This window comes from Etheostoma spectabile, chromosome 22 (assembly GCF_008692095.1).
Source record: "Etheostoma spectabile isolate EspeVRDwgs_2016 chromosome 22, UIUC_Espe_1.0, whole genome shotgun sequence".
Taxonomy (NCBI): Eukaryota; Metazoa; Chordata; class Actinopteri; order Perciformes; family Percidae; genus Etheostoma; species Etheostoma spectabile.
The window spans coordinates 15,342,389-15,359,414 of record NC_045754.1 but is presented as its reverse complement, the minus strand read 5'-3'; the positions used below and the strand labels follow the sequence as shown (position 1 = coordinate 15,359,414).

Sequence of the window (17,026 nt, the reverse complement as noted above, 5' to 3'; positions counted from 1 at the left end):
GTGTGTGTGTGTGTGTGTGTGTGTGTGTGTGTGTGTGTGTGTGTTTTGGTGGGTGGGTTTATGTATTGTGTATGGTTCTTTCCTCCCCGGTAGGACATGAGTCATACATTTAGCCAAAGCAGCAGGCAGGTTCCCAACCCAGTCCTCACCTACAAATCTGACTCTGTGTGCGTGCGTGTGCGTGCATGTGCGTGCGTGCGTGCGGACTGTAAGTGAGTGTGTCTATCTAAGTGAATAAATTCAGAGCCAAAGGCAGAGAGAGAGCAGAAAAAGTAGTGACACTGTGAAAGTGCTATTAGAGACAGATGATTGTAGCCCTGAGGGTTGCTTGAAAAGGACATGTACATCAGTACCACACTGCAATTCTGATTTCTCTTGTCTTCATTTTTTTTTTTTTTTTTTATCCACCTAGCCTCTCTTGTTCTATTAACTCTGCCCACACATTTAACACGTTGATCCCTCTGGGTGCTGCCAATTATTTTACACAGGCTTTAAGTAATGCCACCATTTCCAAATGTAATGCCGTTATTCTGAGAAACGTTAAGCCATAATGGCTATTATATGGGTTCAGATGTCTTTTTCATGTGCTTTTATTTTTAATCAGGCCTTTTCTTTCACTTAAAACATACTTTGACCCTCAACCGGAGCCATTTTTAGCAGGACATGATGTGAACCAACTGCCTTTTTTGTAAAGTACTTTGTACATTACAACATTACTTATCTGTTAGTTGATGAACTTTTTAACTAACAGGTCTCAACGCGTGAGAGTGAATAGCATTTTATCTGATGTCCCCTTTTCCTCTACTGGTTCCCCCCAGGGTTGCGTCTGCTCAGCGATTTTATTTATTTTATCTACAAACGCGCGCCAAAGCCAGCCCACCAGGCTTCTTATCATTAAGTTTTCTGACAACTCGGTAATAGTGTCGCTGCTGACACACAACGCCCCCGAGCATGGCGCTATTTTAAATGATTTCACAGAGTGGTGAAAGTCAACTTTTATTAGCATTAACGTGGCAAAAACTAAAGAAATGCTAACGATTTTAGAAAGAACCCCCCCCCCCCCCCCTCTCTTCTACTCTCATTAATGATCAAGCTAAAGAAGTGGTGAAGCAATACAAATACCTTGGTATTACACTCGAGGACAAACTCACCTTTGAGCCACAAGTTGACGCTGTCTGTAAGAAATCACATCAGTGCATGTTTTTTTTATCGTAAACTTCGCAATTTTAATGTCGATAAGACTTTTATTAGGATGTTTTATTGTTTTGTTATTCTTTTGCCTTTGTGAGTTGGTCTGGGTCCCTCACGCTTAAAAACAAGAACAGGTTGCAATATATAGTTATGGTGTGTGGCAAGATTTCCCACAACCCTCTGACTGACTTAAACTCTGTATATGAGACAAGGTCCCTCAAGAAGGCCCAGTCAGTCCTGGCCGACCCTAGTCACCCCCTGAACAGCTGATTCATTTTGTTGCCGTCTGGCCGCAGATTCGGTCTGTCTAAATGCAGGACAAACGGACACAAAAACTCTTTTTTCCCTGCTGCTATAGGCTTTTTTAATAAGTCAATGTGAGGTGTGGACTTCCGTGTAGTATGTATTTATTTTGTTTCTAGATGTATGGCTGTTGTCTTGGATAACCTGTGTGTTATTTATGTTACATGCTGATGCACAACAAATTGCCCCCCAGGGATAATAAAGACTCCTTGAACCTTGAACATTTAAAGAAATGTGCCCTATAGCTATTAGAAATATATATAATAATTGGTTTTATCATTCTTACAATATTGGCACGTTTGACTTGGGTGCGAAAAGTAAGCAGACCGGGCCTTTATAAAGATATATGAATTATTTTCAAAATTATGAGTATACCAATACTTTGGTGATGAAGGAGCTCAAGATTGTTTTCATAAAAGGTAAAAATATTTTTTAGGTGTTTCTGTTTTTGAGGGTTCAGCTCGCAGCTACTGTATACACAATAGAGCTGAGTCTGGGGATTCTTTATAACTAACTAAATAAGTACAAATCACGTATACTTCATTCACTGCTGAGTGCTGGCTCATGATAAAAGAACAATCAATGTCTTACCTGCCATGCATCCACTGGTCAATACCTGACTGTCTTTTGAGTTGCGACCTTTGTGCAGAGCCACCAGCCACCCCGTTAATTAAAGCACTGATGAACTTCTGATGTTAGATAAGGCTGATAACACACTCACTCGCCTATCTCCAGGCTATCTCTATAATCTCAGTGTGCCTTTAAATCGAGATGGACGGACCTGTATGTGGTCACCACTTTGTGTGTGTGTGTGTGTGTGTGTGTGTGTGTGTGTGTGTGTGTGTGTGTGTGTGGGGGTAAGTGATCATACATCCTCCCTAGCTATCACCACTAGTTGTACTTTTTTACTGGTGAATCCTGATCCAAGGCAGGATGAGTCCGGGATCCAGGTTTTCTCCAGCTGCTGTGTCAGAGTGGGGGTGGGACTGCACTGCAGTGAAAGAGAGGACAGAAAAAGAGAGAGAGACGCTTGCCAATGTGGTACCATGTCAAGAGATCCCTATAGCACGTTGAGGAAGAACGAGTGACAGAAGAGGAGAAGAAGCTGGTTTGCCTCATAAACTGTATATCAGACACTGACGCAAACTCCACATAGGTAACTACAGTTGTTTGCATGTGTGTGTATATTATATACCTGTGTGTCTTCATTTGTTTGTCTTCTTTCATAGGCATAAGTGTGCCAAGGTCTGAGTAATTCATCACCTCTGTTATTCTAAGTGTGAATTTAATTTGCTGCTAAATTTACCCATCGATTGACATTAAGCCAAATTTGTAATGCTTTTGAATTTTAAAGGCAATCTACCCCCTGGAGTAATTGGATTGCAGACAAATTACACAAAAAAACCTTGTGTTTGTGTGTGTATGTTAATTATTTTCACGGCTCTGTTCGGTGCTGCATTTGTTGTGTCTGTGTTTCTTGGCTTGTCTGTATAACCTTACTGCCTGGTGGAGGAGGAAGAGTGTGTGTGTGTGTGTGCGTGTGCATGTGCGTGTGTTTGAATGTGTGTGTGCGCGCGCGCAAGCGTGCATCCAGTAGGGTGTTGCAACCACAGGTGTATTCCCCATGCCTAAAACTAGCACTACTTCAGCTCTTATCTCTCTCGTCATTCATCCGTTTCTCTTTCTAATTCTTCACACTCAGTTTCTCCACACCTCCTCTCTCTATTCACTGCCTATCATATCACTTTGGTTCATCACCATGACGTTTCTATGACAATCGTACCAACAGTTTAGTATAAACCACACTCGCAACCAAACAGGAGCGTACACAAACAAGATTCAGAGGAGAAGAAAAGCGGTGGTCAATTTGTAGTTCTTGGCTTTATTATCAAACTTTGCATTGGATGTAAGTATAGAGGATATTTACGCCAAGAAAAAGCATGAAGAGACAAAATACCAATTTGATTTTAAGAGAATTTACAAGTATTTTTTTCTCTCTATTTCTCACTCATTTTTTATCTCTTTCTAACTATTTATTTTTCCCTCTCAGTTTGTCCCTCTCTGTGATACATCAGCCGCGTGTATGTGCGTGTGTGCGTGTGTGTGTGTGTGCGTGTGTGTCTGCGTGTGTGCGTGCGTGCGTGCGTGCACGCGCAATACTACAAGTTATGTATTAGTTTTTGTATTACCAAGGGTGTGGTAGTGGGATTCACATTAATATTCTGTTGATATGTCTCAAACGCATCATACTTTCATTAACCCCACCCCGCTTCTTTTTCTGTCTCTCATCCCTACATCAGCTTCCATTTGTTGCCATGGCAACTGTTTGATCTCCTTTACCCTGCCCCTCCGTTTGAGCCCGCTTCTTGTCACCCCATTTCTTTCCCGCTCCTCTTTTTTTTTTAACCCAGACACACACACTCACACAAACATATCAAAGACACTCTTTTCTCCCCCTCCTCCCCTTCTCCTGCTCCTCTCATGTTTCTCACCTTTTCCCTCACCACCAGTCCTAGTTCTGCAGTTCTCTCCATCCTCCCTTCTTTTTTCATCCTATTTTTTTTTTCCTTCATACAATTCACCCCCCTTACCCCACCCCAACCCATTGTCCTCACTCCAGCCTTGTCGTCACAGCTTTATGTGCTTCCTCACCTTTTGAATTATTCATGCCGTGTCTTTGGCCACCCTGGTGACACACCATCACTAGGTGCAACCCTCTGATCAACATGATGACCTTGTTGCTGTGTTTGTGTGTGTGTGTGTGTGTGTGTGGGGGGGGGGGGGGGGTGTCATATAAGCTACGTGATACAACACATTTATTGGTCCTAGTTGTAATCATATGTGATGGTACATTTCATTAGTGCAATGTGAAGCCTAATGGATTAGTATGTGCTCTTTTCTAATCGTGATTAGTGTGTGGAGAACTGTTATCTTGAGTGTGTATTTGCAAATGTGATATTGATCAGTTTGAAATGCTCCTTTAGAAGCCACCAAGGTAAGGGATTACAAGCCTTTTGATCAGTGTGTGGTGACTGGCTCTCAAAAGCCGATGTTACTTGTTATTGTTCATGAATTACTAAGTATGGTGCTAAGCACTAGAGATGGACCAAACATTCCTAATAGTTGTAAACAGACATAGCTCTGTTGGCAGTAACTTATCACTGAAGGCTTATAATGGTTATACTTTTAAATCTGCATTAGAGAAATGTACTTCTATGGTTATTATATAGGCCACTGTTAGTGGTTTGGTTCCATTTGATTGCATACACTATTCACATTACTTACTTTCTTTCTGTATGCATATAATATTTCATAAAGCTAAACCTCAACTAAACACCTCAACTGAACCTTCACAATTAGATTTTTTTGCTGGGCTAATATACTGGATTGCATTAGGTATGTAACTGTGCCCAACTCTTGTTCCATGGTTAGTACTTAACGAATATGATGCCATTAAAACCACTGAGGCCTCTTAACAGTGACAACCCAGCCCTCATAATAAATGTGTGATGTTTATGGGTATCATTATGTTATTTGAATTGAAAACATGCTGCTATCTATGGAACACCCCCGAATCACTGGCCACAAAACAAATCCCAAACAAGGGAAGCTTGTCGGCCATTTACTCACCTGCATTGTATGCTAAGCAGCCTGTTTGGCTCCCAGCAGGCTGCCTATTAGTATTCCCACACAGGCCTCTGCAGTGATCAACACATGTTCAGGCATACAGAAGAGAGAGGACTTGTATTCATATTCATACATTATCAGTATTCTGCTCACTGTGCTATACTGTAAGGCACTTGTTTCCATGTGTGTCTGTCTCCACCTTTTCTGCACACCCCCACGCATATGCAGATTCATACCCACTCACACGTAGAAAGCATCCACTCCATTTTCAAGGTGTATTGTGATTGATAACAGTTACGTTCATCTATGTTCCTGCAAAACAGGGCTGACCGGTGCCTCAGCAGACATGTGAAGCTAAGCTACAGGTTGGAGCACACGTGTTAGCAGCATAAGTGCCTTAACAATGAGTTGTAAGAAAACTTAACTGCAGAGCCTGTATCACCTGACTGTTTTCAACACTCTCAGATGCAGAATACAGTGCATCTGGTCATATGATGAATACGTAGAAGACTCATAATGCTAAGCTCTATCCCTGGCAGCACAATCAATAGGGTACAAAGACAAACACACACACACAAACAAACACACACTTTTATTGGACCCACCAAAATGGAATAAAGAGGGAAAATGACATTACAACCCATGTCCAGATACTCAGAACCCCATCATCTAACATAACACGATTCACTAAATAAACACACACACACACACAGACACACACACACACACACACACACACACACACACACACACACACACACACACACACACACACACACACACACACACACACACACACACACACACACACACACACACACACACTGAGCAGTACTCTAGTTAGTCATCCCTTGATCATATTTTGCTGCAGGGTTGTCCAAACAGCAGTTCCTTCTGGGTGTGGCTCAGCCGTGTAGCAACAGACCAGCCATGCATGTAACATTAAAACCTAGCTCCGTCTGGACATGGACTGCATATAGAGAGGTCTGCACACACAGCCAGAGGTCATGTGAAGAAAAAAGACATTTTGCAGCTCTGCACGTGTTAGACAGTTTGGCTGTTTTGAAATCTTTCCAGGTGTCTTCTGTAGTGGAGCATGTCTGAGGATGTTTGTTTTATTCAGCGTTAAAGTCTTTACTGAACTGTGGGTGGAGGGATTTTTTTTATCATTTTCTTTGACTGCCTCAATTGCTTCTCCACTGTATCTTCTCTGCTGTTGTGGGGGTTTTGTGTGTGTGTGTGTGGTGTGTGTGTGGTGTGTGTGTGTGTTGTTGTGTGTGTGTGTGTGTGTGTGTGAGTAATTCTTTAAAAGTCAAAAGAGAGGTAGAATCGGACTGTGATGCAAAGATAAGAGTGCACAAATTGCTGCAAGTAATTCTCCAAATGATGGTAATTGTCACAGGTAGAGCATAATTTGTGAACTGTTAGCATAGCAAGACACATCATTGGAGAGTAATAAGTAGGGTTTTTTCATAGCGTGATGAACACAGCTTGAAAGAGTAGCACAATCAACATCATGATATCAAAGTTATGAAATACCACAACAAGTACCGTAAGAAAAATAACATTGTAGAAGCCTAATGTTTTCCTCTCTGTTTGCCATAGAGACTGAATCTCACATTGCTGATTTCTGTTTTAGAAAGATATATAAATCCACATTCTATGACCCTAAGACATCCTCTGAATAGGAGATTGAATATAGAGAGAGACACAGAGAAGCTGTAAGATCAGACGGGGAGTTAATTCATTTTCCATCTTTTAAATTTGACATTAGAGGTCAATGTCCGTGTATGTTCCTCTTCTGCTTCCTCCCTCCTCCACCTACTCCGGCCTCCTCCTTATCTCTCTTCAGTCTCATTTATGTAGATTCATATTCTGTAGATATATATTTTAGTCCGTGCCTCAAAACAATTTGTGCCTACTAAAGTTTGAGTGTAAGAGAGTGTGTTTTGTGTGGTCTGTCCCAAAGAGTGTACATAGGATGTTGAGCTTTCAAGAGAAGTGCGTGTGGTGTGGTGTGTGTGGTGTGGTGTGTGTGTGTGGTGTGTGTGTGTGTGTGTGTGTGTGGTGTGTGTGGTGTGTGTGTGTTGTGGTGTGTGTGTGTGGGTGTTTGACAAATCAGTGCTGATGCTTTCTCTTTAAAGCTGCTGTGGTCGGCTTGAGATCACTGGTTATTTTCTCTCCTCTCTCTCTCTCTCTCTCTCTCTCTGTCTCCCCACCTTCTTTCAAAATCAATCAAGTTCACGGCCGGGGGTCCACCCAAGTTAACATCACATGTTATTGTGTGTCTGTACAGAAACTGGACACATAGACCCAGTCCTCATCGAGCGTTACAACACCCCAGGCTTCGTCGGGTGTCTTTCGCGGGTACAGTTTAACGGAGTCGTCCCCCTCAAGTCTGCACTGAGGACCGCCGCACAGGCCCAGGCCACACCCACAGCCGGTCAGCCAGACAGACAACCTGCAGCCGCCTCGCCGGTGTCTTACCAGGGCAAGCTGGTGGAGTCCAACTGTGGGTCGTCACCTCTCACCATCCCACCAATGTCTGCAGCAACAGATCCCTGGCATCTGGACAACACAGGTGAGGACTGCTCCAGATGTCCTGAAGACGCTGCTGTCGGTCCACGAGAATAACACACATGATTTAACTATGAGCAGAGGGGGAAAGTAACTAATTACATTTACTCACTTTACTGTAATTGAGTCGTTTTTTGTGTACTTTTACTTCTTTAAAGTTTTAGTTCTTTAAAGTTTGAAGTATTGTACTTTGCTACATTTTAAATCACATCTGTTACTGAGTAAAGAAAAAAAGGTTTGGGCATAGTTTTGTTTCTTTTTTAAAGGTTTTTGCTGCTTTAAATTTTAATTTGTTTTTTGGTATTGTGCCCTTAACAAATTGCAAAAGACTGAGATTTTTAAATTAAATAAGTATGAATAAAATTATTACTATTATAAAAATATTATATTCTATAAAATATTAATCCTCCTGTTAAAAGTAAATGCGTAACGTTTACTCTGAGTACATTTTAAATGAGCTACTTTTTACTTTTACTTCAGTAGATCTTTAAACGGATAATTTCATTTGTACTTAAGTAAAGTGCATCAAAGTAATAGTACATTTACTTAAGTAGAATATTTGTGTACTCATTCCACCTCTGACTGAGTAATGACTTCCCACAGTAAAAACAGATTGTGCTAATTGAATGTGTTTCTGTTTTGAAATGATTTAGGAGGGCACATTAAGTGAAGTAAAAACGCACGTGCACTTACAAGCTCGGTAATTGATCCCTTCCCTACTTACATACACTAAGTCTACCTCTAGCTTGAACATGCAAACACATCCATGTACACACACACACACACATAGACCTCAGCACTCCTGTGTCTTAGGTTGCATTCCACGTCAGTGTTTAGTATTTCAGAGCGTCATTATTCTGGATACAGCCGCATTCCTCAGGCTTGGTGCCAACTGTGCCTTTGGGAGCGTTGAGCTATCTGGGATCGATCCAGTCCATTGATCTGTCCTCCAGGTCCCAACTCACAGTCAGCGCTCCACCATCTTTCCACAGAAAAGGGTTGCTATTTTTTCTGACATACATTTTCTCTAGATGGACCTAATCTATAATTCATCCAACCCTCCTTCAATTCACCCTGATCATTGTCTCGCTTCTTATTGATCTTCTTTTTATTCTTTTTTTTTTTCTTTTGTGTTTCCATCCTTCTAACTTCCATTTACTTTATTGGTCCTTGCCTCGGCGCTCTGCTCTCTGCCCTTGTCTCTCATCTTTCTCATCCAGGCAGCTGACAGATTTAATGAGTCTGCTCTACTCCCTTCTGTTGCTTCATTCCTCTTTCCCACCTCAGCCTCCTCTTCTCCGTCTTACTCATGCTCTTTCCTTCCCTCGTGAACTACGCAGTCAGCAGCAGAAATAGCTGATAGCTCATTGCAGGGTGATGCAGTTTTGTGTAAGTCTGTGCGATTATGCAGGTTGTTGTGTGCAGTAAGGCTTGTTTCTACACTACGTTACATTACATTGCACATATGCACGTATTTGTTTGTGATCCTTAATAGGAATTACAGACAAAAATCAGCTGTTGTTATTAACCTATTAACCTGTCATGGATCTTAAATTAAATAGATGAAACAACAATACATTAAATAGCATGGTTGGCACTAGTGTATCCATCCAGTTGGCGGTCTGATATAGTGTATGTATGTGGTGGAACCGAGCACTGTCTTTTTGCTTCAGTGTTGAATAACAGAACTTTGTAGTTATAATTCAGCACAATATACACATGGAATTATTCCTTGTGACTTATTGCTGCTGAAAAGAAGGCCATGGATATTATTTTTGTGTGAGCAGGACTGTGACATGTTTTTATTTTCCTGACCTTATAATGCACTCGCGCCATCTGTTTGGTATTTTCATGTGCACAAATTGGTCTGGTGAAGCCATTCAGGTTAATTATAGTGCAAGAATGAACATAAAACATCTTAGACATTCTTTTGGTCCCTTTGTGTGTAAAAGGAAGATTTCATGTTTTTTCTTTCTTTGCTCAGATGCAGAGTTCCCCTTCAATGAGGAGAGAGTGATTCCTGATGGAGTCAACAGAGACTCGGCCATCATTGGAGGTAAAGAATGTCAATTCTGAAAGCAGTTGCTATTCAGTTTAAGCAACCGGCCCTCAATTTTCAGAAGCTGGAGCCAAGAAATGTTGGCCGTTTTTGGGTTATGACTTGACTCAAATGGTTTGTCTGATGTATTTTCTGTCAATCGACAAATTAATTATTAAAACTAATTGTTTCAGCATTGCTTTTAAAGTTGGTCTGTTGGTCGAAGAAAAGCATTGAAAATACACAATAACGCTTGTTTTTGTGCACATGATGCCTGTGTCCTCTGCAGGTGTCATTGCGGTGGTGATCTTCACCATCTTATGTACTCTGGTGTTCCTGATTCGCTACATGTTCCGTCACAAAGGCACCTACCACACCAACGAGGCCAAGGGCAGCGGGGAGTCCGCCGGAGAATCGGCAGACACGGCCATCATCGGCACCGACAACCCAGAAACAATCGACGAATCAAAGAAGGAGTGGTTCATCTAACGGCCGGGGGCGGGACTTTGAGAGTGGAAGTGATGCGTCAGACCACCAGGTGCCACAGAGATGGAGGTTTAATTCAATGACCGATCCTTGGAGAGATGGAAGGAAAGGCCATTCATTATGACAATAATCTCCCAGAGAGGGCGGGGGTGCGAGAAAGACGTGTACAAAAATCTTTGTTTTTTTTTCTTTGTTTATGTTTTTTTTATATATTCAGAGTATTAGAAAGAGAAGAGGGACAGTTACGCAGCGGAGCACGGCTGTAAGAGACTGTACATGTACATACTAACCGGTTTGTCCTTCTTTGTATCGTGCTCGGGAGTTTTCAGGAGTCTTTTGACTACTGTATATGACAAATAATTATACTTACTGGGTCGTGTGATAGCACAATTTTATTGCCAGTCTTTCTGTTGCATTTTGATTTTATTTTTTAAGAAAAGTCTTATATCAAAAATGATCAAATCAACATGCCAAACCCTTTGTCTTTGTTTTTATCGGGCTGTAGTTGCACCAGTCTGTCAACTCTCATATCTGTCATATGACATGCCACTTATACTGTGGTAATATAGAGTCCAATATGGATGCCAAAACTCACTTTGTAAATACAATATTTTGTGTTATTTTTTCTTTATCGCCAAAAGATTTATTCAGAGTCCAGTACATAAACACTAATGAGAAATGTCAGATCTATATTACAACAATATCATATGTTCGTCCATTACATTATATATATATGTATTAAATATAGAGTTTTATGTTAAAATCTTATGACATTCGATTGTATGGGACATTCCTTTCTGAGGAAGAGCAGAGAGGGGTTTCTCAGAGCATGATGGGAAATCATGACACTCCATGGTTGGTTTAGCTCAGCAGCACGGCAGCTTTCTTTTCATTTGGAACGGGTGAAACCGTGAGCCTTTACTCATTCAGACTTTAGCTATCTGTTTGTTTCTTTGCCAAACACTTGAGTCTTACGTCATGTACCGATTGGCTCAGATTTTTGCGTTAAATGTTTTGACTTTGAGTTGGGGAATTTTTACATCTAAATGATGGTAGCTGTGGGTTTGCAGTGTGTACATGCATCTGTGTGTATATGTGTAGGTCAGATGAATATTACTTGTTATTTTGAACAAAAGGAGTGCCAGACAAGACTGTTAGGACAGCCACACAGATGAGATCAAACAACTTGTCTGACACTTAATGAGTTGTAATGATGCACTAAACACCATTCACTAAGTGGTCGAAGCACAATGAAACACAATAATTGAAACACATTGACCCCTAATATTTGTTCAAGATCGGGGAAAAAGATTGGGGAAAAAGATGAGGATTGGCTTTTTAGTCTGTTGTGCCTTCAAGGTGGTGAGCCATTGCGCCTTGCCCCAGACCAATTAACACAAACTTATTAGAATAACTTGCTGCTGCTGCATGAATTCTCAGTCATCATAGTTTTCAAATGTCTTATCGTTCCTGATTTGAGTGGTGCTATATTCAGTTTACCATGAATCTCAGTCAAAACTTGGTTTTGAATTCCGAATGCTTGGGTGGGTTTCTCTCAAATCCTAAATAAGTCTGACGTTTTCAGGCATAGCTGTGTGCAGCTTTTGCAGCAGCAGAACAAAGGTAGATTGGCATGTAGGAGAGCTGCACGCTATACAGTACACAAGAGGTTTACTCCTCTTTGACGCACACACACACGCAAACATGCATGTTTGATAGAGCATGAGTCAAGGTCCTTCATTCAATTACAAGATTTCAGAATGAGGCTGCTGCTTTGTCAACAATGAACTGAGCTTCACTCTAACAGTGCCACTGTTGTCCAACATACAAGATGTACAATGTATATTTTTTCTAACCATGTTGTGTTTCCTGTCATCGTTGCGTGTGTTTACCTTACTGTAGCATTTACAGAACATTGTGTTCCAGTTGAAACAAGCTGCCAACTTTGTTATTTAGTTGTGAATTTGCTTTCTGTGTGTCTGTTTAGTCACATTGCTGCCAGGGAACCCGGTTACATTAATGATTTTGTACATTATTGTCACCTCATGGTTGAGTGCTAATTGTAGATCACTTCATCAGAGACATTAGGAAAGCTGGTGAATTCAGACTGCCTTCTACTGCGGCCTCAAAGATGACTTTACCTATACACAAACATCACACCCATTAGGGAACCCCGGTGACTTGTCCTTTTTTTTTGATATAATTATATTACTCAGAATATACATAAAAACGCACACCTGCCCTTGATATGTGGTTTGAACGTAATGATGATAATGGATTTTCAGCTCCAACAGACATAACCCATATGTTTTGCTTTCAGGTCTATTAAGTTCAATAAAGAGTGTTTGATCTTTAATATCTTTAAAAGTCTTTTTCTATGCATCGCTTTCATGATGACATGCAGACGTCTTCAGATTAGTATTATGGATTACAGCATTGTAGAGCACATGTCACATGAGGGGTAAAAGACATTTATGGGACATCTTGGAGCTTATAGGCCTACCATGAAACCCTCATGACATCAGGCCTTTAAATCTGACTCGTGACCTACAGCTACAGTACATGTCACCACTCACCATCCCACTTGCTCCATTTCACCCCTGAACAGTATACTCCATCAGCAGTTCTGACAGAGTATACTGGCTCCTTAAGTAAGTGCCAGGAAATATAAATATATTTAAGAAGCTTAGAGATGCAGTAAATAATTAATTTTGAAGGACGACTCTTAGACAATTCCCATTGATGCAAACCTGTCGCTAATGTGAAAAATATGGCACAATTGGATTCATGTAGATCTGAAGAGTTTTTTTCAGTTTATAATAAAAAAAACTCCTCAGATGCTGAGGATTGAAATGAGTTAATGAGGGTGAAGTGAAAAAAAGACACTGAGTCAGAGGGAATTTAACACCATGACACATCATCTTTAATGGGTCACTTTATAAAGAATTTTTAGCTGAACTGCCTAAACTTAATGTCAGCCCTTGTTCCATATATCACATGCTGAGAAAAATTACTCTATCTATCTTTCTATCTATCTATCTATCTATCTATCTATCTATTGCCCTCTTAAACCCATTGGAAGCAGACATTTTTATATTTGTATTTTATAGACTGTTCGCTTTTCCAGGCTTCAGGATACCTTTAGCTTTATTGACACGATATTATTGTCATTGGCTTAGCATGATCCTTCCAATAGAACGTGAAGGTCTGTCTGAGGCAGGTCATTGGCTGCCCCCTTGTGGTCAGATAGTGCAGCTTCTTTCAGACATGCGATTAAAAACAGCACTAACGGTGCAAATTAATTAATGCAACTTTATTTATCCCCGTAAGGCTAATCCCTGGCAGACCACAGCCTGAACAGACACCAACACAATAGATAAGGTAATAGAGCATAACGTTTTAGCATCGTCCTGAAGGCAATAATGAGAATTCAACTGCGGTGATTGTGCTAATTGATTTCTTTGGATTTGTCACTCACACAAATGAGACTCCAGTCTGAACAGAGCGTGAAACAGGCCAATCTGCAGTGAGACAGGACACTGATGAATTCCAGAGTTCACCAGCTGCCGTTTTAGCATTGCACTCAATGTCAGACTCACAACAACAGTCTTCTCATCTTCTTGTAGTAGTGGCTAATGTAGCTACCATCAAGTAGAGATGAGGAGGCCTACTACAGATGGCTGGTAAATTTACTCATTTCTATCTCTGCACACCCAAATTTTTGTAGTGTTTAAACTTTTTGCAAGGAATATCAGCAGACACACAATTAGGCTATTATTTCTATTAGCATGGTTTTTATAGTTTTTGTTGTGAGAGGGTCTACAGTCTATCTGCACAGGAAGTGTAAAGGCTTATCATCCACTGTTCTAGTACTATAACATCAACCCTATAATCAAAAGCTGTCCAGTTTACCTTCTGGGGATCTACTTTGATGCTTGTTATTCATCCAACAGGGGGCAGTGAGACACAGGCCTAATTTACAGTATTGATACCTGATACTGACATTCAGAAGTTCACAGAATTTCTAATATGCTGTTTTTCTACCGAAAAGGAATCATTCTGAACACTGAAGCACTTGTTTATTTTTGACTGGCTTTGAGTTTATTCTTGAACAAAAGATCACAAAAGAAAATCAGCAGTTACAGAAGAAGGTAAACTAGCAGCTTTCAAAGTTTAATGTTTTCTGTCCCTTTGTTTCACAACCAGGACTTTGTTGTTCCATTCTGAAGCTACAGTTACTTGGGGGGGGGGGGGGGGGGGGGGGGGGGGATGAGGCCTGAACTAGGATCAGGATTGGACTTTTGGTATGCAGCAGGGTATATGCTTAAATGTCATTGTATCAGGTGTAGCTTTGTGATGATGAAGACATCACAGTAATGAAGGGGAAGGAAGACTCTTCTGAGAGGAAAGCCTGGCACCGAGCGAGAGATGAAGGATGGAAGGAAGCAGGGGACTCTTCAGACCTCAGGACACTCAGCTGTAACAACACACATAAGGCGGCCAGTATGAGTTTAGAAACTGTGCATTTATATTAAAGTCTTCAGTTTTCTGTATAAATTACATACCATTTTTAGGCAAGATGGCGATGTTTTCAGGGAGGACGCCAGTCTCCAGTGAGAACTGTTTGAACTTCTGCTGCAGGGCAACACTGGCCTCACTAGTGCGACCTGCAAACACAGAATGAGATGCTTTATCCTTCACCAAATCCTGAGTCCACTAATTCAACATACAATGGCTTTCCCCCAGGGACACAGAACCGGCTGCTGTGTTGTGACTGATCCAGACTTACTGTAAAGCTTGTTGAGGATCTCAGTCGCTCCGTTCTTTGTCTTGATAGTGTGGACCACAGCGTAATCATCGTACATAACGTCAACAATGCGCATGTCGTTGTCATTGTTCCAAACTGTTAAAAGCAGAAATAGATGGGTCAGACTGTTGAACCTTTGCGTTTGTGTCCCTCATGTGTGAGTTAGTGTGCGCTCTACTCACCCTGACTGTAGAAGGTGAAGCGTCCAGGAGTGTCGGTTTTGTTAGCCATGTGAGTCATTCTCCAGCAACTACCATCAGCGCTAAAAGAAAGACGTCAGTTCATCTGTATTCTTTTTTGTCTACAGTAGAAGGATCAGGATGTTTTGATTTGAAGGAAGGATCACATAGCAAACACTTACTTCAGGTTGGCATAAGAGAGGTTAATGTCTCCTTCAGCAGTTGGCACTAAAGTGGCAGTGCCCATCTTCATCCCTTCCTTGTGGTTCACAAACCACGGAGCGTTAGTGGCAAAGCCAACCACGTACCACTTGCCTGCCATCTAAAAGACAGACACAAGGGGAAAGAAAAGGTGATAATGTTCTTCTCCCAGAATCAATCAAAACAAATGGATTTTGTTTAGTATGTGTTACACAACTCTTATCTTCCACTGAAAAACCTTAAAAGTTCTTAAAAGTTAGGTTTGCTCAATTTAGTGACTGCATTACACATGTCAACCAACCACAGATACTGAACTCTACTAAACTCTTCCTTTGGAATATCTGCAGTTTTGAAGTAGTAATACTTCTGCCTCTCTCTTACCTTCTGCAGGTCAAAGTCTTGCACAGGTGTGACATCGGCGCAGGCGGCCAGCACACACATCAGGGCGGCCAGCATCCTCAGCAGTGTGTTCCTCATGGCTTCTCCTTTGTGTTCTGGTCTTCTCCAGCAGTGAGTGAAGTAGCAGGAAGAGTTAAAGAAAAAGGCAAGTGGAGCTCCTTATATCCTGCCGAGTCCTGCTCCCGCCCTCCCACTGCTATCTTTTGCATTACAAAAACTTTTGGGGCTTTCACTCACTGCCATGCAAATTGCTGTGGTTACACAACTGGCACGTGTGGATGCAAGAGGGGGAGGTGATGAGGGAAGAATGAGGAAAGAAAGAAAAGAAAAAGGGAGAGTGGGTACATAATAGGGTTCTTTCAACACCCCTCCCCTTCTCCCTCCTCCATCACAAATGCTCAAGCATGCCTGGACTATCAAAACAGCTGTTTTGTAAGAGTGCAAATTTCTTCACCATATGGCACCTGAAAGCTTCAAATAAACAAACCATGTACACAATAAAAACCAAACTTAAGCATCCTTGAAAGAGGGATCTAATCAACTCTAAGAGCCAACATAATCCACCTAAAATAAGATATTATTTCTAAATATAATAAACGACATTGCAGCGAAATTGCATTACCAGATATAATGAGGCTTTGACATTTAAGAACCTTTTTACTATGTCTCGTATGAAGCTCTGCCAGTGTTGCTCACAATGATTTGATTGTTCTTTGCAGTTGATTTAATAGTTTCATAAACCTTTGAAACATTAATAAATTAAAGAAGGTGCCTTTTTAAGCTTTGTAACAAAGACAGTGAGTAGAAGAGTTGGTAAAACTGTCCTTTTGTTAGACAATAAATGTTGCATCTTTGCTTTATGTGTTAAATACTGTTATATCCCCTAAATCCATCACTGTTTTTGTATTATCTACATTGTGTAACATGTCATGTGCTGATCGGCTGTAAATTCTATGCAAAAATGTGTTGATGGCCTTATCAGACTTCCAAAAGAAACAAGTCAGGCACCGGCTTGCAATTGGCTGGTTAGGTAACACAGATGCAGACACAGAGGTGCCGGCTGGATCTCGGGACAGTGTTAAAAAACATGTTTGGTAACCTAGTTTTGTAACCAAACTCTTTCAACCCTTTTTGGGCTCCACATCTGGGCTACATTAACTTTCCCCACTCTTTTGTGACCCCCCCCTTCCCCCTTACACACACACAAACACACACACA

At 41.1% G+C, this 17,026-nt stretch overlaps 2 protein-coding genes across 3 annotated transcripts in view; one reads left to right on the top strand and one right to left on the bottom strand.

The window, feature by feature from the left end:
• Nucleotides 1-12,580, top strand: part of cntnap2a (contactin associated protein 2a) — a 351,650-nt gene extending 339,070 nt beyond the window's left edge. For both annotated transcript variants that reach the window (XM_032503457.1, XM_032503458.1), the window contains 3 exons: nt 7,418-7,702; nt 9,683-9,754; nt 10,026-12,580. In XM_032503457.1, coding sequence (XP_032359348.1) covers nt 7,418-7,702; nt 9,683-9,754; nt 10,026-10,225 — 557 coding nt within the window. In that variant the 3' untranslated portion in view covers nt 10,226-12,580. The remainder of the gene's footprint in view (nt 1-7,417; nt 7,703-9,682; nt 9,755-10,025) is intronic.
• Nucleotides 12,581-14,297: 1,717 nt separating this feature from the next.
• On the bottom strand, nt 14,298-16,064 carry LOC116671975 (lipocalin). Its single transcript, XM_032503460.1, has 6 exons — nt 15,791-16,064; nt 15,391-15,530; nt 15,212-15,291; nt 15,012-15,125; nt 14,788-14,889; nt 14,298-14,699 (listed from the first exon to the last, which is right to left on the bottom strand). Exons 1-6 carry the CDS (start codon nt 15,884-15,886, stop codon nt 14,680-14,682), a joined length of 552 nt encoding a protein of 183 aa, XP_032359351.1. The 5' UTR covers nt 15,887-16,064; the 3' UTR covers nt 14,298-14,679.
• Between the last annotated feature and the right edge of the window lie 962 nt (nt 16,065-17,026).